Source organism: Haliotis rufescens, unplaced genomic scaffold (genome assembly GCF_023055435.1).
Source record: "Haliotis rufescens isolate VD_foot unplaced genomic scaffold, xgHalRufe1.0.p SCAF_6, whole genome shotgun sequence".
Taxonomy (NCBI): domain Eukaryota; kingdom Metazoa; phylum Mollusca; class Gastropoda; order Lepetellida; family Haliotidae; genus Haliotis; species Haliotis rufescens.
In genome coordinates this window covers 13,694,333-13,718,990 of record NW_025964334.1, presented here as the reverse complement: position 1 = coordinate 13,718,990, position 24,658 = coordinate 13,694,333, and the positions used below count along the sequence as shown (strand labels likewise).

Below are 24,658 nucleotides of genomic sequence, written 5' to 3'. Positions count from 1 at the left end.
AGTCCTCAATCCCTTTGCGTCCTTTTAAGTAATTTAAAGTTGCTAAAATGAGACGGGGCAAAACACGTCTGGAGCGGGCGGCTATCCAAGCGGAGATGCGCGTTAATCAGAAAGCTAACGTGGATGACGTCACCGTTTACGTCATATCCTTTTAAGTGATGTATTGATTCTCGCCATGAGGTGTAACCGGGCAGCGCACATGAAGCGCAACTGGGTTTTTTCTCATAAAAAAAATGTTTTTGAAAAATTTTGCATTTATGGTATTCAACATTGTGGTGTCGCTTTTCCGTTACCTCTGACATAATTCATATATTAATTGCCATCTGCCATGAGACGATAATAATGATGATTCCCTTATCTAGATAGGTTATTCTTGCCCGGGATATTTCTTTTTGTAATGGCTTTGTTTTAACCATTTACGGACAAGTTATTTGTGAGTGTTATAAACGATTGTCAGTTGGGTACAGTGAGAATTTTAGACTATAAAATGGTTGCGAATTTGAAATATGTTATCATATTAGTTATCCCCCTTTACAGATACCGAATTAAGGAGAAAGTTTATTTCTTTTTATTACATGTCATTATTGTGACAATATTGAATTAATTACTTTTCTATAGAGTCAAGACCTGTATTTAGAATTGGGTTCTCTCATATGATGGTCACTTGGTTACAATACGTTACATAACTCTATTATTGCAATTGTATATCTTCTATATTACTCGCTCCGTCCAATTACTCTCGGTGTTTCAATGTGTGCTCTCAGTCCATCCCATAATTATATATGTTGTTCGTTCTGGTGTTATTAACAACAAAGCATTTACTGAAAGTTGTAAGTTTTTGCGATTTGTTCGTGCTTATCAATTAACTTTCACAAGACCATGGAGCGTCCATTCCAATTTTGAATGAACGTTGGATTGCTTTGGAAAGATCGCTCATTCCAACCTTTCCAAAGCTTGGAAGGATCGATCTTTACGGAAAATCTAAAATTGGATTGGCAACATTTCCAAACATATTTCCAACACAGGAAATGTTTGGAATGACTTGGAATGGTTTGGAAGTATGTTTAGAAGGAACAAGTTAGAATTTGTTTTAATAGTAATTTGAAAAATAAAAAGACTATGAATTATCTATTGAGTTTAAACTATATATAATAAATAATAATCTTATCTCAAACATTCACTACTTGTCTGTCTAGCGAGGGGCTTTTACAGTCGCATTCTCCCTAAGGTGAGAGAGAGACCCGCACTTGACGGTTCCAGCCACTAATGCCTACGTCCACTTTTGCCTACAGTTACTATTGCCTACAAAAAAATAAAGCAGTGTAAAATAATGCCTACACAATGAAAACAACATACCCATGCTAGGAATGAACTCTTCCAATATTAGATTTCTTTGAGAAGCGATCTTAAGTTAGATGGGCGGCGTCCACTAATGCCAACATCCACTAATGCTCTTTCATTTCAGCTGGAGATTTGCATTTCTCAACATAAATATAATTAACTGGATTATGTCAAGTTATTGTTGAACACGAGTTGATCTCCATGCTCCTCGTAGTTGTGATTTTAGCAGAGGATTAACCAAACTAACTGAGTAGAGGATAAATACTCTTTAGAAAGTTATCACAAAAGTCAAAACATGCATTGGTAGAAGTATAAAATGACAGTGTTTGCCCATTTGTTGTTCATTCGACATGGCTAATCCTCAGCGTGTTGAGTTTGTGACATCCCAGAAAGGTGGACAGCAGGTCGTCCTAGATGGATATCGGTACCGCCTGAACAACAGAAGACAGACCTGCGTACACAGAAATGCGTAACAACTGGATGTACAGGAAAGTGTACCACATTTGGAGACTTTGTCAGAAACCACATCCCTCACAACCACCCAGCAGAAGATATGGCGACTTTCCGTACTTTAGTGTTCTTAGAGAGAGAGTCCAAGCTGAGACAACATCAATCCAGGCCATCTTTGAGGAAGAGGTTGCCACACTGGAAGAAGATGCAGCTGCGGTATTTCCATCCTTCTATACAAAGAGAAGTGGTCTCTACAAGCAGCGTAGGAAGACTATTCCAGCCCTCCAGCAGTCACTGGCACAAATTCAGCTGAAGGGTACCTGGCAGGAGACCTTGGACGGCAGATGATGAGAAGATTATTTGCTTTGCCACCGAAGACCGCCTTCTCCCTTGTTCAGCAGTTGGACACTTTATATATGGATGGAACATTTTATTCTGCTCTGATGACAAGCTCCATCACAGAAAGCCACCTCTTCAGCATCTAGATGCCGCAGGACATTTGCTGAAACTCTCATAAAGAACTGCATGATGATTGAAATCAGAAATCAGTGTACACTGCTATTCTGTCCATGTACTGATATAAAAAATCAGCAAATATCTGCTGGTGTATTCTATAACTAATGCAATGATGCAGAAATAATACGTTATTACTGTTAGTGTTATGGCAATGTGAAATAAAAAGTGATTTCATTCAATTTTCTGTCTTTTGTCGCTTATAGGCATTATGTCACTAAAGCGGACTTGTCAAGTTAGAGGTTGGGTAGCACTGATAGCAGGTGTTGCTGATAATCACTGGTGCATGACTTTGTTTATTGTAGACTGTAGGCATTAGTGGATGTAGGCATTAGAGGACGCCACCCACTTGACTCGACTAGACAATAATAAGCCTCAAGATTTAGTATTTGGCTGGATTGCAGCTGCCATTTAATTATAAAACAGACAGTCGTCTAGACGGCTCACATGTAAGTGTGCCGACATGTGCCTAAGATCATAAAATGGACAATCTTTGGTCTAATCATCTACGTTAGAGAGGATATTAACTACGAGGAAGTTAAAGTAAACACTCCTAATCTAGAAGCTAATGGATTCCAAGTCACCATCAATAATAAAAAAATAAAAATCATTAACATCTATCACTCAACACTAAAACCAATTAAAGATACAGACCTAGACATCCTTTACCAATTAGGAAATAAATCAACCATCTTCCTAGGAGACTTCAATGCCCATCATCCTACCTGGGGCATTGCAGATAAACTAGACAACCATGGACCTAATACTATTAAACAATAACCAACCAACTAGATACGACAAAATCCACCACACCATGTCGGCTATCGACTGAACAATATGTACGCCAGACTTAGCACAAAGTCTGATGTGGGACGTCCACCCAGTACCTCTAGGCAGCGACCACTTCCCCATAAATATACCCTAGGAACTCTAAAAATACCAAATCAAGCCCCTAAACAGGAACCTAAATTTCAGTACAAAAACGCCAACTGGGACAAATTCCAAGAATTATGCAAACAAGCTAATCTAAACGATTTAGAAACAAAAGACCCCGAAACATTCTCTCAAAACCTAACTAACTTCATAATCAACGCAGCCAAATCCGCTATCCCCTTCAAATCATCCAACCCAGGAAAACCCACTGTCCCTTGGTGGAATGAGGAAATAGAGCTAACTAGACTTAAACGCAAATCAGCTTTCAACAGAGCTAAACGAGACCCCTCTCATCTCAAAACAGCCCATGAACTTAACCACCAAGTCTAAAACCTAGTTAAAATTGCTAAAAAACTGGAAAAAATTCTGTGAGGAGCTAAACCACCACACCGACGCTAGGAAGGTGTGGCGCAAAATTCACGCCATCAGAGGCATCAAACGGCACACAAAAAAGCCCCAATATAAACAAGTCAACAAACCCCACCCAAAAGGCCAACAACCTAGCCAAACACTTCTCTAAAGTTAGTAGCAACAGTAACTTCAGTAAGAAATTCCAAGATAAACTAAAAAAAGAAACCAAATTCTCCAAAGAAAACAGACAAGACAACCTAGAAATAAACCAACCTTACATCATTGAAGAACTAAATCACGTACTAAACAATAGGAAAAAAGGAACAGCCCCTGGCCTAGACGTCACCTCTTACCAAATAATCATCACTTACCTACCAAACTACTCCAAACTTTACTTAAACTATACAACCTAGTCTACCTAAACGGACAGGTCCCAGCCTCATGGAAGGAAGCTCTAGTAATCACAATACCTAAACCAAATAAACCAGCAGATCAGGCTAACTCCTATAGGCCCATCTCCCTAACCCCAAATCTCTGCAAAATAATGGATCTTATGACTAAAAATAGGCTACCGCACTACCTAGACCAAAACAACATCATAAACCCCGACCAAAGCGGCTTCACTCCTTGCCGATCAACTCTCGATAACCTCGCCGGACTAGAACAGGATATAAAAACAGGACAGCTAAACAAGCAATACACCATAGGCATATTCCTCGACTTCTCTAAAGCTTTCGATATGGTATGGCACCACGGGCTAATACAAAAACTAAAAAAAATAGGACTAAAAGGCCACATAATAAACTTCATCCAAGATATCCTAAACAATCGCAAAATAACCGTGGGTATAGACTATACGCTATCGGACCAGTGTCCCCTAGAAAATGGCACTCCCCAGGGCAGCATCCTCAGCCCAACCCTCTTCAATATAATAATTAACGATCTATTCGAGGGCTTATCCCCTAAACTAAACACTTCAAAATTCGCGGATGACGGAGCCCTATGGATCCGCACTAAAATCATTAAAATGGCAGAAAACTTAATCCAAAAATCTCTAAATAAAATACAACAATGGGCAGACAAATGGGGCTGCTCCCTTAACTCAGATAAAACAACAGGAGTAGTATTCAAACATAAAAACATGAAACCTGCCTACCTGCTAATCCTCCACCTGGGAGGCTCACGTCCTAAACCTAAAAACTAGATGCAGCAAAGACCTTAACACACTAAGATGTCTCATCGGCTCTAACTGGGGAGCCTCCAAAGATACCCTCCTCTCACTCTATACAGCACTAATTAGATCAACACTAGACTACGGCTGCGCCATATACAATACCCTAAACAACTCTCTATCTAAAAAACTTGACTCAATACAATACCAAGCCCTTAAACTAATTACACGCGCCCAACATGGCACCTCCAACACCTAACTTCAGGCCCTTACAGAGGAAATGCCAATAAATCTACGTATGGAACATCCAAGCCTTAATTTCTGGGCCGCGTCCCAAACAAACCCTCTCATCCAAAACTTAATTAACCAAAACATTAGCCCAAGAAACCAAGCTCTAGCTCGCAAACACCCCTTACTCACCCCAATATCCCAAAGAATAACTAACTACCTCAATGAACACCAAACTCAAAATCTTAAACAAAACTGCAAAAAATCAAATATCTTCACCCCTAAACTCAAAATACCCAAAATAGACACAACGCTAGCTAACCAAATAAATAAACAAACCGACCCAAACATAGCTAAAACCACCACACATGCATACTTACACGAAAATTGGCCAAATTGGTGTCACATATACACTGACGGATCTTCAGACCCGATCTCCAACCACACAGGCTTCGGAGTCCATACCACACAACCAGTTATATCCACACAATCTTACCGACTCCTTAACAACCAATCTATATTCACGGACGAACTTATGGGCATGGGAAACCAATGGAATTGCATGATTCTTAATGGAAATATAAGAAAATATATATACTACCGGCCAAAAAAATGAGAACTAATTATTTGAATGTAGCTATCGTTGAGCTGTACATTTGCAACACTGTGGCGGTGAATCTTTACGCAACATCTAATCACAATTAAATTTTACATCATGTATGCACATCACGTGATGCACGAGGACACAGAAGCGTCAATATCGCAAATTTCCCGAATGCTTGGTAAATCAAAAAGGGCAATTTCTCGACTGCGGGACCGTACCGTCAAACTTGGGTAGCAATGAGACCTGGTCGCGGCAGGTCTAAAAAACGACACGAACGACACGACAAGATCGTCTCATTACAATAATTGCTCTACCCAACAGATTCAAATCAGCACCTGTTAGAGAATTCCGTACAATGACAGGGAGGCATATTTCAACATCTACCTGGATCTATGCAGCCCGTCTGAAAGCAAGGCGCCCTGTGAAGGGTGTGACCCTAACAGCTCACCATAGGCGGCAAAGATGAAGGTGGGCTGGGCAATACCATGGACAGTCTGTGCGCCACAACGAGCGTTATACCGTGTTTACAGACGAATCAAGGTTTTCAGGGCAGAAAGAGTCGTTCTCGACGTATCTGAGGGGGCAACAATTCTTGACCATGATCGGTATGGGGCCTTTAGTAAGATGGTTTAAGGCGGTACCACACATGACAGACGAACTGATTTGGTTTTTGTGGGTGGACATTTGACTGGCCAGCAATATGCTGACGGAATTTTGCGACCTGTCGTTGTTCTATTCGCTGGCATTACCGCAGACATTTTGAACTGCAAGATGTCATTGTCAGAGCACATTGTGCCCGGGTCGTCACCGATTATCTCCGAAGAGACGGCAAACTGACATTGGACTGGCCGGCTAAGTCCCCTGAAATGCAGCACCTGTGCATAGGGTGTTCTCGGGCGGAGAGTGTACACCAGGGACCCCGCACCCGCCAACGTGGCCCAACGGGTAGCTCTTCAGGTGGAATGGCGGGCCAAACATACGCAAGTTAATCAACAGTATGCCATCAAGGTGTCGTGCACTTATCGCCCCATATTGTGTAAACACCAGATATATTGATCTACTCACCCGAAATTAATTTGAAAGACATTTATCGTGATTACACCTTCACTATCATTTACATACTTCCCTTTATTTGGACAAGGTATCAACAAAGCACTGGGGAAAGTACACTCTCCCCCGAAATCCCACCCCGTGTATTGAGACAAAGTTAAACACAGGACCATAGATGCAGATACATTTAAAGAACAAATGTAATTTATGCTATACAAATTAGTTTATTAAACAAATTATGCTTTCTAAACATTAAGTACACATGTAATTAATAAGGATACTTACTGTGTCGGCCATGTTTTAGGAGAAACGCCTATCTGTTCAGACAGATTGAAACAGGTTTTTCCTTGTGCACTGATAAAGGGGTTGTACGTAGGACTGTTGTGCATGTAGCTGTGTAAAGTTATAAGCAATCACGTGATACAGTGTTCCCCGGAAACGAACACTTAAGTCTAAATAATGGCAATGGTGTCACGCAATCTCAATGTAATTTACCACAGGCAATAGAGTTGTATCCATAAACCTTGAAACTGTACCTGTTACCGTAATACCGATATGCATACCGTTACATGCAAAATGAATACCAAAAATGAATTGGTTATTTCTGCATGGATTTGAATTGATTTGCGTAGAAAGAATGGAAGAATGAGGTACTGCATTTATTGAGTGAAAACATGGAAATATCGCAAAAACACAATCACGTGAGAGCCTGGCGCCGAAACACACCATCATGACATGCGCTCACTTACTCAAAAGGACTGGGTAGGTCTAGGGTTAGGGGATGGGTTACATGAAAAGGCGCATAATAGCAACCAGACCATAAACACAACACTCACAAGTGGCATATTAAGCCGCATGTTTACCAGTCTCAGCTGACTCATACACAAGATAAAATTTTTGCGATATACTGATAAGAACTTTACTGCCTCGGCCGCTGTGTCAAATTCGAAACCTTCGTATTTATTAGACTCCAACAAAAACACATTACAAAAGGAAATGTTTGGGAACAAGTGGGTATGACAAATTCGACGATATTCTGTATTGTGCACTCGAACGGACCTTGCGAAAGCCTTTGAAAAATTGTTGCCTACAATGCGAAGGCGTGTATGGTAGCTATGTAGTATCGAGTAGTGGATGTCGGAACCTAAAAGCTAGCGAATCGGTTCGTAGCTACGATATGGCAGATAAACATGGGGTACTCATTGGGAAAATCGACCCCAGATTTTCGGCTTGACACGCGAAGTTTTAACAAAAAGGACACCCATCGGCCAGTTCAGTTTAAGGTTTCTTATAAACGAAACGTGACAAAGTTTGTCAGATATGTTTGGGTTGATAAAAATGACATTCTACACCCTGAATGACGTTATTTGCACTCGGGAAATCTAACACTCCCACTAACACTATCTGTTGGTAGCAGTTTAAAATGTGCAATGCGGAAATTTAAGTGTCCGCCTCCAAGCCGCCCAGAAGTACTCGACAGAGGTAGTGTTTATTTTGCTCTTCAGTTTACGTGCACATACATCATTGTTGACCTGATATCTGAGGCTAACACAGAGGGTGACACCATACCATACCATCACTATCAGCGTGATCATGTCGTAATAGTAGAACATGAATAAACATATCAATGATCTCGACCCCTCAGCTTCCCGAAAGAAGCATTGCTTCTTCGCTACAGCCTTTTCAGTCCAACCTCTCTTACCTGAGTTTCTGGATTTATATCCCTTGTCAACTAACTAGAGTCACACCCACCCACCCAACCCCTCTACCCCCGCCACAACCACTCCCACCACTCCCAATCTGAGAACACATATTGTTGGCTGTGACACATTTAATTAGAAAGGGGAGAAACAACATCATTGTGTTCAGAAAGTCATCAAAACAAATATTGTCAAATAGTGGATGAGTGAGTTTCGTTTTAACGCCACTTTGAACAGTATTTTAGTGTCAGTATAATGCAGGAGTAAAGCCCGAAGGGATTCAGGTCTTGGAGGTTTACCACTTTGGTCAAACGCTCAAGCACAGACATGGTGCTGACAAATCTAGATCAACATAGTTATCAATATTCGCCACACACAGTGTATCAAGTTCTGATTAAAAATGAGATGTCACAATTCCTGAAGAGGTAATATATTATATTACATTAGCTAACTAAGGACAATAAAAACAGTTCAACATAGTTGCGTGACTCTGCACTCAGCAATATTCCAGCTACATGACGGCGGCCTGTAAATAATCGTGTAAGGGCCAGACAATCCAGAGATTGATATCAAACGATACATGGCGTCAGGATATGTTGGCCCTCTGTCACACTGTGGCATAGAATGGCAATCTAAACACTGTTGTAATGGAGTATCAATTATATTTGCAACTCAACCAAGTCACAAAGCCTGACCCCCGATCCATTTAGTGTTTGAGTTAGTATGTGTGTGCATGTGCGTGTGCGTGTGTGTGTGTGAGAGAGATTGAGAGAGAGAGTGTGGGTGTGTATGTGTGGCTCATCAAATTGCGGGTTATTACAGCTCATCTCCATGCTAGACGGTCACGTGTCGCCCTTACAAATGGACATATTGCCAACAGACATCAATAGTGGACAACAACGTCGAAACTGGGGTAATTGTCGCAGGTCACGTTATGTGTTCAGATGAGTCACATACCATGACTGAGCGAACACCTTTCCACATTGTGCAAGGAAGGATCTATAATATACTGCTGTACATGTAGCTAGGACTATAAAGTTAATTGTCTTGTATTGATTAAAGATAAGAAATGGTCATTTTCTGAGATTTATGATGTCAATAACAATTTTCTCTAATTCTTAGGATTTATAAGTTATCTATTGATATATATTTCCAATCTGTGTGAAAACTTAAGAATGACAGGAGATTGACTTCTCCTCCACTTCCACCCAATTTAGTTCTATCTACCAACAGACGATAAGGGTCACGTTATATTTACACAACATAAATCGAGAAACTCTGCCACAAAAATCAACATATTAGAAAATGGGAACATGAACTGCAGACACATTTCCCCAATGATAAATGAAAAAGTACAACATGATCCCATTTCGATGTACAAGGCTCCCTCCAGTACAGTAGTTTCAATACAAAATCTTACACAACATCCTACGTACTAACAAGTTGTTAAACAATGGATTTTGTCAATAATGAAACATGTGACTTTTGTAAATTAGAATTTGAAACTATATCACATGTGGCTTTAGGAATGTAGAAACATTTGTCCACTTTGGAAATACTTGGAAGATGTCTTCTGGAGAAAACAGAATTGAGAATCTTAAACTTCTTGGTTTCCAGCAAAGAAATAATGACCCTTTAAATATAATAGCTATTTTAGTTAATAAACTCTTTACGAAATAAACAGCAATGACTGCCAACTTTCCTAAATATTCAACTTAAACTGTCAGAATACTGTTATGTAACAACATGTGTAGCTGTTATGACCAGAAATATGGATACATTTTACAAGTGCTGGTCAACATGTCATATGCTTTTGTCATAGCTACTGATTAACGACTACCATTGTCTGAAGTACATTTGATTCCTAAGGCAAATTACCCTGTAGCCATGTCTCCATAACTTAATTGTCATTAAGTTTTAGGCCCTAATCCCCGTTGTTAATCCTCACCAACATTTCATTGTATATTGATTGACAGCCAACCTTGGCTACTTTATCACTTCCCGTTAATTACTGTTATTTATAGTATGACATTTATTGCCTTAATTGTTCATCCCCTGAGTCGTGTCGGTTCGTCACCCCCAGAAGTCCCATGTTCAGAGCAACGTCATTGTATTTCCATTGTTGTTCATTAATATATATGTGCTATCATTACACTGTTACTACGGTGTTAGTCAAGCTTGGTATTCCGAGTGCTGGTGTAGGGACGACCTCGAGCAGAATGTGCCGTTCGTAGGAAACGTCCTGAGGTGAGCTGGAGGGCCAACATGCCTGAACGCTCCATACACCCACTGGTTCTACCAAAGGAATCTCATGTCTCGGAACTGACAATTCGTCATGTTTATCTTGAATGTTGGCATTCAAGGCAGAAACTTTCAAAACTGTATGAGAAATATTGGATTACCAATGCCAGTGCAGCAGTGAGGCAAGAAATGCACAGATGCGTGACCTGCCGACGCAATCCTGGTGTGGCAGGTAATCATATCATGGCAGACTTGCCTGCTCAACGTGTGAATCCTGGTGAACCTCTTTTCATCCTCTGTCAGAGTGGATTACTTTGATCCATTTGATGTAAAACGTGGGCGAAAGCATGAGAAAGGGCTTGGAGTTATGATCACGTGCCTTACAACGTGTGCTGTGCACCTAGAAATGCTGTATAGTTTAGACACAGACTCTTGCATTAATGCATTGCACCGTTTCATCGCAAAAAGCTGGCAAGTGAAAGTCATCTGATTGGATTCTGGCACCAAGTTTGTAGGAAATGAACGTGAGCTCAGAGAGGAGTTAGAGAGCTGGAACAAACGTCAGATTCATCAAGAGATGTTTCAAAATGAACATTCAATCCTCCTGCTGGTTCAACAAATCAAAACTGTGACAAACGTACGGTACGAGAACCAACGTCAGATGACGAAACATTGTGAACAATGTTGTGAGAGGAAGGGGCTATTGTCAATAACCATTTATCAATCCAGGGCATTAAGTGCCCCAAATGACTTGGAAGCACTCACTCCAAATCACTTGTTTCTCTTGAAAAGAAAACCAATTTTGCCACCAGATATGTTTGATATGGATGGTCATTATCCTAGACGGAGGTGGCGTCAAGTGCAGTATTTGGCGGATTTGTTTTGGAAGAGATGGTCACAGGAGCGACAGAAGTTGAGTGAAGCTAAGACAAAATTTGAAGTGGCAGTGTGCTCATAGGGGCGATACTGCACCTGTCAATGGGCAAAGCTGAAAGGTTTATGTCTGACAAAAAGGGTGCTGTATGACGTGTTAAGGTGAAAGCTCAAAACATAGGTTTGGGACAGACCATTTGGCAAACTGTGCTTGCTTTTAGAGAGAGAAACACTTAAACTGTACGGAGATTTTGTGATGTGGGCTTTGAGACTTATTAAGTTACTAGGGTTCACAATACATGAAAACCTTTCTTACGAAACATGAGTGATACATGATATTTTATTTGAAGTTAATATTTATGTTTATGTACCTATTTCTTTGAATTTTAGAATCAAGAGGCCTCCTCCGACCAGTATGTGTCTTATTCATTTTCAATGCGCTTGTTAGCATCCAGAGTCGGGTTAATTCCGACTCCGACATCCACGGGTAGTTGTCTTCGTACATATGTCATGATTCGACATTTCTCAAAACAAATGGATTCATATTTTTCAATATAAATTGCCTGATTTAGATGAGTTTGGGCAATAGATCAAAATATCGAGACTTTTGTACAACTCATACTTTGGCTTGTTATACCGTTTCGGCGGTGGATAGATATGTAGAGCAGGCCGAACGAGAGTTGCTCCCGTATTGGACACATGTCCATAAAGACATTGAAATTTTAAGTCCCCATAATAGCATTTTCCACCAGGATTCCAACACGAAACGAGCGATACTTCCGTTTATTGGTTTAATGAGTCGTTTGCTGTTTGGTACTGCTACAATCGATGAGGTTGAACGACTGGCGCAGTATGCTAAACAATTGTTGTTGCATGCTGCTAATACTTCACGTGCTTTTCAATCGCTTTTCAAGTTCGTCAGACGTCGTCATTTGTGACTAAAACAAATAAACGCACTTCATCCGCTCTCGCGGGTATTGCAACAAACCATAACGATATCAAACTAGTCACTGCACAAATACAAGATTTGGAAAGATTTATTTTTCTTATGATGAAAATCTTGTTAGATCGCCTCACGTTCCTAACTACAATTAGACAAGAAATTGATGAAATGTATTTGGGCATTCAACAGGAAGTTCATCAACTATTGAGTCCATCTTTACTCGCAGTTTCGGAAGTAAAGATGGCATTACAAATGATTCAAAAACGTCTCAATGCAGAATACCCGTTGTTTCATGTTGCACACAAGGATCCAGGTTTTCATTATCGGGAACTCACTGTTCTCGGAATTCAAATTCAATTTTAATTTCGCTTATTGTTCCCATCCAGACTCTCCTTGATGTATATCGAATATATTCTTTTGGCTCACCACTTAATCAATCAAGTACGCATGTCACTCAGGTTATGAATTTACCGGATTATCTTGCTGTTTCAGAGTCGAAAGATCAGTATATTGAATTTTCGGCTAGGGACTTTCAAACATGTTATGGTGAACACGAAATACACTGTCCAATTTTTCATAGTCCGAAACCAAAAACATCGCTCACATGCGCACTTGCTTTGTTTACTCAAGACACAAAAGAAATTTAATCCTTGTGTGCTACAATATTCCGGTTAAGTTGGCTATGTTCAATGGCCCTCGAAATCAAACCAGGCACAATTCTTTTAACTGGCATAAAAAAAATAATACTAACGTGCAAGGGTCGTATTGAGAAGCGTCCAGCTGGTCAGATTTGTATATTTAAAATTCCTTGTCACTTTGCATTGAAACTGGATGAAAGGAAAGGACACAGTATTTTAAACGTACTATATTTGTTTAGTTTAACCGTTGGCTAAATTGCATATCATCACCAGCAGCGGAAGGGAGGGTGTAAATCATGCAGGTAGCAGAAGCATTGTAAGTCCCCACGGTCCCCAGTAAGGTGGCCTAACTTTGGTTGCTGGTGATCTATAGCCCATTTATATATTGTTTTGTTGATTGAAAATGTATTCTTTTTAATGTTCTCAACTAGTTTTAAAATCGAAACTTTGATACTCTAGTTATTTTTACTGTCCTTCGCTGACAGATATTTATTCCATTCAAATCTATGTATTATTTGTCAGTTCTCGTCACGATATGGCTGAAATACTGCCGATGTGACGTTACATATTAACTCACTCACTCACTCTATTTTCAGAGGTTCAGGACAAATGTTCCAAAAAGAAAGCACATGTTATCTGAAGTTTACTGACAAAACAAGATGTGAAATACTGGACAACCCGTGAAGATCCGGGGTAGAATAGGTTTTCAGCAACTTAGGCTTGCTCTTAAAGGCGACTATCGGGTGATTGATGCATGTCATCGTATCCTGTGATCTAGATCTATGCATAAACATTTAGAGCGACAAATGCTATCTATATAACAGTGTGACAAGAGGAATGGCTTCAACTTCCCAAAAGCAAACTCGCCAATGTCGAGTAATATTCCAGCAGCCCCAGTCTACAGGGGGCACGGGTGGCCCAGTTGTCAAAGGCGCCGTGATTCGCTGTGCAGAGTTGCGCCCCTTGGGCACGCCAGAAACCTATGATTGTGGGTTTGAATCCCGGTTCGCCCAGATTATGTTTCTAGGTTTGTCAGCACCATATCCGTGTTCGTGGGTTTCACCGAAGTGGTAAACGTCTGAGACCTGCATCACTTTCCTCCAACCTTAAGCTGACACGCCGCCATATCACTGAACTACTGTTAAAAGCGGCGTTAAACCCAACTCACTCACTCACTTTGACGTCTACATTACACAATGCATGCTCTGTCTACGAAGATTTCAGTGAGTGAGTTTGATTTTACGCCGCTTTTAGCAGTATTCCAGCAATCACGGCGGGGGACACAGGAAATGGGCTTCACATCAAAGAGCGTCATGCAACTCTTTCTCAAAAGTTGTTTGTTGTTTGGTTATCAAGGATAAGACATGTGGGGGACATTTCAATATTTAACGCACCAGTGACAAAAATGATGCCCGATGCAATTCACTATTTTGACTTGTACCACATGTTCCCGTGCCTTTTCAGGTTTGGTTTTGCATGTGTTTGTGACGATTGGCACTGATGGAGCAGGATACGCTCACCATTCTGCGAACACCTGTTATCATCATTATGTGATAGAATTTCATAAACACATGCTTATATTGGTTGGTTTGTTGTTTAACGCCGCACTCAGCAATGTTCCAGCTATATGACGGCGGTCTGTAAATATTCGAGTCTGCACCAGACAATCCAGTGATTGACATCATGAGCATCGATCTACGCAATTGGGACCGATGACATGCATCAACCAAAGCAACGAGCCTGACCACCCGATCCCGTTAGTCGCCTTTTACGACAAGCATAGTCGCCTTTTACGGCAAGTATGGGTTGCTCCTATTCTACCCCGGAATCTTCACGGGTCTCATGCTTATAATTATAATCGGTATCGTACAATGACTTGTGGTTCTGGAAAATTTTCTTTTGCTGGGTTTATTCAACCTGAGTCTGAATGCCTTATTTCTTAACGCCGGATGAGGCGACTATGTTTGTCATAAGAGTCAACTAACATGATCAGGTGGTCAGGCTCGCTGATTTGCATGCATTTCATCGTATCCAAATTGTGTAGATCAATGCTCATGTCAGTCACTGGATTTTCTGATCCAGACTCGATTACTTACAGACCGCCGGCAAATAGCTGGAGTATATTCTGAGTGCGTGGATAAACAAAATAAAACAAAAAATGGTCACAAATACACTGTCAGTGTTAAATATAAAAAAATGAATCGTTTAACGGCTATAAGAAAGCCAAATGTTCTTGTAAACTCTCCTGTTTTTCATACCCCTTGAAACCCGTGAAGATGCGGGGCAAAATAGGTCTTCAGCAACCAATGCTTTCCGTAAAAGGCAACTAACGGGATCGGGTGGTCAGGCTCGTTGACTTGGTGGATACATGTCATCGTTTCCGAATTGCATGGATCGATGCTCATGATGTAAATCACTGGATTGTCTGGTCCAGACTTGATTATTTACAGACCGCCGTCATATACCTTGAATATTGCCGAGTGCGGCGTTAATCAAAAAACATACCCCCTCTTCTAAGACATGCTTCACGCCAGGCTTAAGTTTCCCTCTCATCATGTTCTTAGGCCGTTATGTAACTGAAATACTGTTCAAAGTGGCGTATCTCATACATTGAACTTCAATATGTAATGTAACGTGAAGGTCTTGATATTGTATCAGTAGTTCATATATTTCAAAATTATTGCGCAAACCAATGTTGCATTGTACACCTTGTTTATTTCCAGGCACGAGAGGAGACATCAGGTATGAGAAGTTAATTAGGAACACGAATGTCAAATGCCAAAACAACAATTAAGTACCATTATAATATTGAGCGAGTGTTTACATAACATTGATCAAAGCTACTACGAACAATACTTTTAGCTGTAGAGACATGTCATTGCTGTTTGGCTTTTGAAACAGATGTACAGCCCATGCAGAACACGTCAGCGGCCGCAGCGTTGCTTCCTTTGGATGAAGATGATGACACAGAGCCTGGACCAGCATTGCTGACACTTGTCACGCCCTGCTTGATCTTTTCACCAATCTGTACACAACAAAAGACACAAAACACTTATTAACACGTGAATAAGGGATTTTCTGTCAGTGTTAGGCATTTTTCGGTTTCAGCTAAAGAACCAGATACTTTTTATTAAAAGCTTTGAGTCTAATTTTGTTTTGTTTTTAAAATCACGTTGCAATAATGAAATTGTTGGGGCATGCAATTTTCCTGTTTTCCAACAGTCTGAAGCATAATTATTTTGATCAATAATTTTAGGGCACAATTTACTATTTCGATAACATCCCAGCCCAACATTATTACTTACAGGCCTCCGAGATGGGCTATTGCTGAGTGCGGCATACTAGACAACACACAATCAATGAGCCGTAGAGAAAAATAGGCGCCGTGTAGTGTATGTGTTCAATTATGATGACAACTTGTTAGTTATACTAAGGAAACAAAGTTTAACTTATTGACATGCTGTTAAATATGAAACTGTTGGCTCCTGTAGTCTGACTTCTGTATTCTTAATACCTCAAGAAGTTAACTGATGTAACAACGTCACACCACTCGCCTGTTTGCATCTTGCTTGCCCATTTCTACACTAGGTTGCAAAATGTTCGCAGTTACTTGTCAAGATATCATATCCTTTTCTCCCCACTCGGCTGAGTGCATCCTTCACAATCTGTTTCCTAGTTTTAGGACTGAAAACAAAAGAATATCATTATCGCAATTTTTCTGGTGTTTTATCTTTGCTTTGTCTAATTCTGCCAAGTTAATTTAACCTGGTCACTTACTATCCTGAGTGTGAATAGACTGACGGAAGTGCTTATAACTTCGTTATTAGGGTAGCTAGAGGCATGTCCAGTTCTGTCTAAAAGTTGAACAAGAGATTTCCCTAAATGCGGAAGTAATGTCACAAAATCGGAAGTGCTTTTAACCTAATATCAGGCTTGCTAAAGGCGTGTAGCTACATGTAGGCTGCGTTAGAAAACATTGAAAGAATTTAAGAGGAATACACAAATATACTGGTGACATCAGCTGGTTCATGTGATACATGGTTCTGTTTGGAAATTTGCGGGGGCCTTGAGGAAAAGGTGTCCTGTTTCGGTTCTAATCCATCTTGTGTTTAGACATTGCTGTACAGAAGGATAAGGGAATTTGTTTCCATCACTACTGTGGGGTGGAGCTAGTGCTGCCAAAGCCCAGTGGCTAAATCATTAGCTCGGACGACTTTGGTTTAATTCCCTATTGCGTAACGGTTAATGGGCATTATATTTCACCCAATCACTAAAATTGAGGACCAATTTCTAGTATGCATTTTTGTGTTCGAATAGGCTTCATGTTTGTGCAATCAATTTTAGTAATTACAACGCCAATCCGTACGGTCAAATCACTTAACGTTTTACATTTCAGTACGTATTATGTGACGACTTTCTAACTCATCTGATTTAGCATTAGTACTGGAGAAAAGGTTCCTACCTTATTTCCAAATCCAAGCTGTTATCGATGTAGAAACTGCACTGCTGAATCACATCGCCGAGACTTTGTTTAAGAACTCCTTGATCCTTTGTCTGGTGTACTACCATTCCATCACCTGAGGTTATCGAAAACGTCTTTTACTACTCCCTTGATACAAATGAAATTGGAAACCTGCTAAGCGAAAGCGCACTTTAGAGTTCTTTTCCAAATATGTTTTGTAAAAGCCGTGCACGTGGGTTTGACCAGTGTGGTAAACGTTTGTAATCTCCATCACTTGGGCTTTTCCTCCCACATCAGGGTGACACGCCGTGATATGACTGGAATACTGTCCAAAGCCCAACTCTTACATCTATAACAAATGACTAAATATTGAATATGCGAACGAAATTGGTTCACATCAGCATATTCTCTTCATCATGGAGAGAACATTATGGGTCAACGCCGCTGTTATGGAACAGGAACTCTTCTCCTTGTAAGGTCCGTGTCACCTCCTCTGGGATTATCATGTCAGCTGAGGTTCTGGGGATGTTGTAGGGCACCTGTGCAGACTCTTTGTACCTCGTCGGAGTGTTATGAGCGGTGGGTGGGGTTGTAGCTGTGAGGCAGAGGTTTCATCAAGTGGGGTAACACGCTCTCTGCGTCAAAAATCTCAAGGCGTTTCACGCGTGTTCATTGCCTTACGCTAATGCTATTTCTGACCTTAGACACATCTGTCAGTCTACTGTCGGGTGCATAGTCATGAAAACGACCTTCATGTCCTTCCACTTTAACATTAACTTTGTTTTCTTGTTTCACATTCACACGATTCTACTTCCCCCATTAACGTTTTCTGATGCATAGAGATATCCCCCAAAGGCGAGCTCAGCTTTATCTCTTTGTGCACCCATTCCATTATTAAAATATAGAGCGAACACTATTTTATAGGTATGGTGTTAGTTTTGGTATTGAGTATGAACCATGTAATCCAAATCCATTTTTAAATGAGTGAGAAGCCTATAATAGATTTGTTATTTTCCCGAGGAGGGGAGTGGGCCGGGAGGAGGGGATAGGCAAGACACCAAACATTACGTATTTTTTTTTTTTAAATACTGTTAACATAAGAGTAAAATATTACAGTGTATAACAGATTGAGGATTAAAAGCAATTCTGATAATTAGGGAACAATAACCACCCATGTATATCGATCAATATGAGATATAGACCACAATCCACCAAGCCTTCCTGCCAGCCAGCATTAACTGTCTGATACGATGTTTAATATAAGGTTAATGATGGTTTATTAGGTGCGGTTTCCTTTAACCAACAAAAGAAGAGGCCTCTGGAAGAGGGTCTTGATGTACCCCCTCAGGTTCTAGAGCCACTCCTCGTGCAGAGCTGCAGGCAGTTTGTCCAGACTGTCAGGCGCTACAGGTACATGTGCACAATTAAAGAAAGTGGAAGGAACTACGTACCTATGTATACAGCATAATGGAAAAAGCCTTTTCTTTGGAACTGCAAGATGTCACCTGGCTCGATATCATTTTGATTTGAATCACGACAAACAACCTGCAAGACAAAGGATCAGTTAAATATGAACTAGATGCACCAGGAACATGAACAAACCAACCTTGGTGCTTCAATGCCTTACTATCTGACATCATGATCGGGTGGTCAGGCTCGCTGACTTGGTTGATGCATGTCATCGATCCCAATTGCTTGGATCGATGTTCATGACATTAATTACTGGATTGTCTGGTCCAGACTCGATTATTTACAGACCGCCGTCATATAGCTTGAATATTTCTGAGTGCGTCGTTAAACAACAAACCAACCAACCAAACCTTACTATCTGTTCCTTGATTAAAACCATTGGCGCAACAGTGTGTCTTTATTGTTCGAAATCTAGATCAGACGAACAACAAACAATTTGATTGATGTTATGAATAACGTCCCACGCCGTCGGGGTACGCTGGCGTGCAATCAGTCAAGTTACCTAGCCTGACCATCCAATCTATTTACAGTGCCCAGGGTTTTTATTTTCAGACATGAACCATAATCTATATATTTTGTATCCGTGTTGAACCATGTCTCATTAAAGTATGGCAAATGTCTCCGACGTTTAATATTTAATAGGTCATTTTGAATGATGATCAACACTTACCAATTTCAGAATACATGACAGAAGTTAGTTTTATAAATTAAAGAAGAATATTTGCAAACACTTAAAAAAAGAAAGATACCCCTTACCGCCATTTGAAGAATTCCCCAGAAAAAATACCTATGCATTTCCAATATCATACCATTATCTTTTTTGTTGAAATGCATGCCAACAACAGCCTCGTGCGTATGTTGTCTCTATTTAACATAATGAGGAACCTACTGTAATGCCATCACCTCCTGTCTAATCGACCGCCTCCGTGGTCTAGTGGTTAGAGGGTAAAAAAAGGACAGTAATCTAAAGTGACACAAAAATATGCTTTTCTTTCCCTTTTGCCATGTCTTGAAAAAATACATCGTTAAATAAAATTAACTATACCAAGATTGTATAGTCACATGGAAAATAACATAATTTTTAAATAACAAAACTTGAATTTATTGAAATATGCTTGTACATGACTAATGCTGGTTCGCTAGTGACAATTAAAAGTGGTGTACGTTGCACAACAGTCACACCTTGCCCTTCATCCCCTCTCAGACTTATAACTTCACCTCAGAAGCTCTTGGCATGACGTAGAAGCTTGTGGTAGTGTAGTTCACAAAGGCTCATAGCCATATGCTACTGATATTACCCATCCACACTCAGTTGGTGTGAGAAAGGTCTGTTTCGGCCCCCAGGCTTCGTACCCAACAGTGGCCAGTTTGAAATGCAGCTATTTTGGCATGTTGATACAAAGTTGATTTAGGAGGAATGGAATCAATTGATCTACCGTTGTTCATGAATAAATGTTTGTGCGCCTTATCAAATCTTAAACAATACTGGCCCAATCAAACATTAAGAGTGAGTACGGTTTAACGCCGCTTTTAACAATATTCCAGTTATATCGCGGTGTGTCAACTTTATGTGGGAGGAAAGCCGGAAGTGATGCAGGTCTCATACTTTTACCACTTTGGTGAAACCCACGAGCACGGGTATGGTGCTGACAAACCTAGAAACATAAAAGGGGCGAACAGGGATTCGAACCCACAATCATAGGTTTTAGACGTGTCCAAGAGACACAACTCTGCACAGCGAATCGCGGCGCCTTAGACGACCAGGCTACCCGTGCCCACAAAACATTAAGACCATAAAACGCTGAATGACTGGCAACATGTTCATCACATCCTGTTTGGCTAAGGATGAGATGTAGCAAGTTTCACTGACCTACAGTAAATCCTTCTCGAGACGGTAAACAAACTTTCTTTACATGTAGGCTATGACCTTCAGGATGAAACAGTTCCTTGAAGGAGATATGTATGATGTTATATCACTAAGCTTAACCACTATGTGCATGGCACAAGTTTTTGCAGTAAAAGGCATCCTAGTGAAAATAACAAGAATACGTTACGAATGACTTTCACTGAGGTTATTGTGATGTTTAAGCAATTTTAAGCTAACAAATGTGGTTCATCAGCAACTTTGAGGATCTATTTTAAGACGCATCCCACCCCTAATTGGGTGTGCTCATTTGTAACGTCACAATACTTTGAGACACAGAACAAAAAACTGTCTTATGTGGTTACATCAGTAAATTTGAAGATTTATTTACAAAAACGTGCTCTTTGTTTACAAATGATGAAAGAGTCATCAGGAGAAGATGTTGGCATATTTTCTAAATAATTGACGAAGGACGTGGATATCCTGTCTTTCATACATATTTTTTATGTCATCTGTTTATTATCATCAGGATGTAGAACGCCCGAAATTTATTTTAAAGACATTTATCATGATTACACCTTCGCTATCATTTCCATAGTTCCCTTATTTTTTATCGGTAGTATATTATGAAAAAACGTGCCTATAGTAGTACGATGACAAGCTATCAACAAAGTTTGACAAGCATAGATAACTGAGGAAAATGCACTTTCCTCGGAAATTCCACACCGTTGTGATACAGGACCATAGATGCAGATACATTTAATGTAAGAATGTAATTTATGCTAACACTATAGCCAAGTTGTGTATCTAAACATTCAGTACAAATGTAATTAATAAGGTTACTTACTGAGTCGGCCATGTTTTAGGAGAAACGTCTATCTGTTCAGACAGATTGAAACCGGTTTTAACTTGGGCACTGCTGAGGTGGTGGTCGTAGGACGGTTGTACATGTACCCGTGAACAACATGCAATCACGTGATACGGTTTTCCCGAGGAACGCAAATGTCTGCTGAGTCATCCATGTTTAAAGGAGAAACGCCTATCTATTCAGGCCTTGTGCATGTACCGTGACCAGCTATTTGCAATCCTGTAATACGGTCTTCTCGAGGAACGACAATTTACTTTATCCTTCAGGCAAATAATACGACACGAGTGCTGAGACATAGATATGGCTTGCGTGAATGTGTAAAAGAAAAGTAGTTTAACTTTGTGAAGCTGTGAAGTAGCTTAACACTTGTAGTATGAATAATGCAATATAGCAGACCTACAATGACCACCAATGGTAATTGTATCCATAAACCTTGAATCTGCACGTTACCGTTATACTGATACGCACACCTTTAGAGTCTAGCGAAACAATAGTCTAACGAGACAATTAAGCATGTATTGTTCGTAGATAATCGTAACAGGTACTCCATTTAAACAGAAACTTACGATTTCATAAGAAAGGAAATTGACATTCCAGCGTGCGTTTAAGTTGCCGTCTCACTCATGTCACGCTTACATATACACGCTTCAAAAAAAGAAACGCACAGGTAGATTTTAAGTAAATTCATTGTACCTAATAAAGTCGATACATATAATTTAATATCATAGATACAAATATGAGCCCCCCCCCCCCCCCCCCCCCCCACACACACACACCATGACACTACCGCCACCGAATTGGTCGAATTCACGTACGCAATGTGGGGCAAAACGCTCATTTCGACGACGATAAACACGTTGTCTTCCATCTCGCTGGTGAAGAAGAAATCCTGGTTCATCGCTAATCCACACTTGTCTCCAATTTCTCAAATTCCAAGGCTGTAAGGTATGGCACTTACGCAAGCGTCACTGCCGATGGATCTGTTGCAAAACAGGGACGATAACTGGTCTTCTGGGTCGGATTTCAGCCTTGCGAAGATTTTCCTGACAGATATCCTCCTCAAACCAGGGATGCAGCCTGCAGTCTCCGTAGCTGTGGCATTGCGATGACGTAGGTGGAACAGTCGAATGTAGCGATCCTGTGCATGGATGGTAACTCTTGGTTGGCCTGTTCTCGGACGGCCTGCAGTGGAATTGAACTGTGCGATCGGTCACAAAGGCGGCAAATGGTGCTGTGATGGACGTTGAATTGGCGTGCAACAGAGGACTGCGATTCTCCTCTTTGGGTACGTCCTATGGCGATGTTCCGATCGGCAGCGCTCAGTCTCGGCATTTTCGAACTTGAAATATGTTGACAAATGAATGACAAATTATTGGCTTATGCTTGCCTTTTTATAGCCACTACCACCTCCATGACATTGTTGAACAAGTGTGAAAACAATGCCGTTTAAGACATTGTCGAATATCAGGCCACCAACATTTTGCAATAACATATATCCAATGTATATACCGGATGTTTTGAGTAGTCAGGTTCAATGAACTACATACAACCTGTGCGTTTCTTTTTTTGAAGAGTGTTCTCTGCAAAAAAGAAACGCAAAAGTAGTAAAATCCTTAATATCTAACAAAGTGTTGCCGACATCCACACAAAATTAACACCAAAAATGAATTGGTAATTTACGCATGTATTGGGATTGATTTAGGTGGGAAGAATTGGGTTAGGCAGAAATTTGGTGAAAACATGGAAATATCTTAATCACGGTCGGTCACGTATCATTACTAGTGAACAGGACAGATTCATACGGTTGCGTCACTTACGTGAAGGAACCACCACGGCCACCTCTACAAATACGGCAATACCAGAATTGCGTAGGATATCAGCTCAGATGGTGAGGAACGTTTATGCACTGAAGGTATTCGCCATCGACGACCAGTTCAAAGCGCTATCTTGACGAATCTGCATCGTTGGTTGCGACGTCAGTTTTTGGACTCTAATGGTGGCCATACAAGATATTGAGAACAGATGACCTTCACCTTGACAATCTACTGTTTCGTGTGTGCCATATGAAACCTGGATCAATGACAACGATGTTTGCCAATTTTGAACAATCGATTACCATCTATTGATTATTGATACAACGTATAAAATATACGTATAAAATTACTTTTGCGTTTCTTTTGTGCAGAGTATATTATTATTAAGTCTTTGAAAGGCATTTAGAAGTGATACACATAAGGAAGAGAATTTATGGATGTCAATTTCTTTATTATGAGGAACACAACGTTTCGGAGTATATTCTCACTCCTTCATCTGGTGAATATATGCTATGAGGCAGAGAGCATATATACTGAGTCAAAATAAAAACTTCACAGTTCTAAAAGTAATCCCATATATGAAATACAACGGACAAATGTATCAGAGAAGGTAAATTTTAATCATTAATGTCCAAAGAAGGATTTTAATTAACGGTGGTAACCATAATTTGTTCCAAGCACCTACGGTATTCGGTAATAACATCAACAGTTTAAATCATAAGTCCCAAGCACGAGAATCTGATGGCACACAAGTTCAGTAGCGTGTATAGCCACCATGTGCGTTAACAACTGCCACACAACGCCTCCGCATGGACCTTGTGATGCTTATTAACACATGAATGGGAAGACGACGCCATTGTTGCTGCAAAACGGTGCCAAGATCTTGCAAATTCTTTGGTTGGTTCTGGAGAGTGCGCAGACTTCTGCCAAGAGCATCCCAGGATTGAGGTCGGGAGACCTTGACGGCCAGTCCATGACGTTGACTCCCGCATTCTGAAGGAAATTCCTTGTCCAAATTGCTATGTGGGGTCTGGCATTGTCGTGTTGGAAGATCAAACCGGGTCCATGTGCTGCCATACAAGGCAGAAGTTCTGGTGCCAGTACCTGGTCGCGGTAAGCAGCAGCGTTGAGGTTGCCACGGATG

The 24,658-nt window shown here is 40.5% G+C and overlaps 1 protein-coding gene across 1 annotated transcript; it reads right to left on the bottom strand.

The window, feature by feature from the left end:
• Nucleotides 1-15,731: 15,731 nt before the first annotated feature.
• On the bottom strand, nucleotides 15,732-21,870 carry LOC124135467 (phospholipase A and acyltransferase 4-like). The gene is made up of 5 exons (XM_048386069.1): nucleotides 21,680-21,870; nucleotides 18,950-19,043; nucleotides 17,499-17,613; nucleotides 16,591-16,720; nucleotides 15,732-16,061 (listed from the first exon to the last, which is right to left on the bottom strand). The coding sequence occupies exons 1-4, from the start codon at nucleotides 21,689-21,691 to the stop codon at nucleotides 16,621-16,623; spliced, it is 321 nt and encodes a 106-aa protein (XP_048242026.1). The 5' UTR covers nucleotides 21,692-21,870; the 3' UTR covers nucleotides 15,732-16,061; nucleotides 16,591-16,620.
• Nucleotides 21,871-24,658: the final 2,788 nt, after the last annotated feature.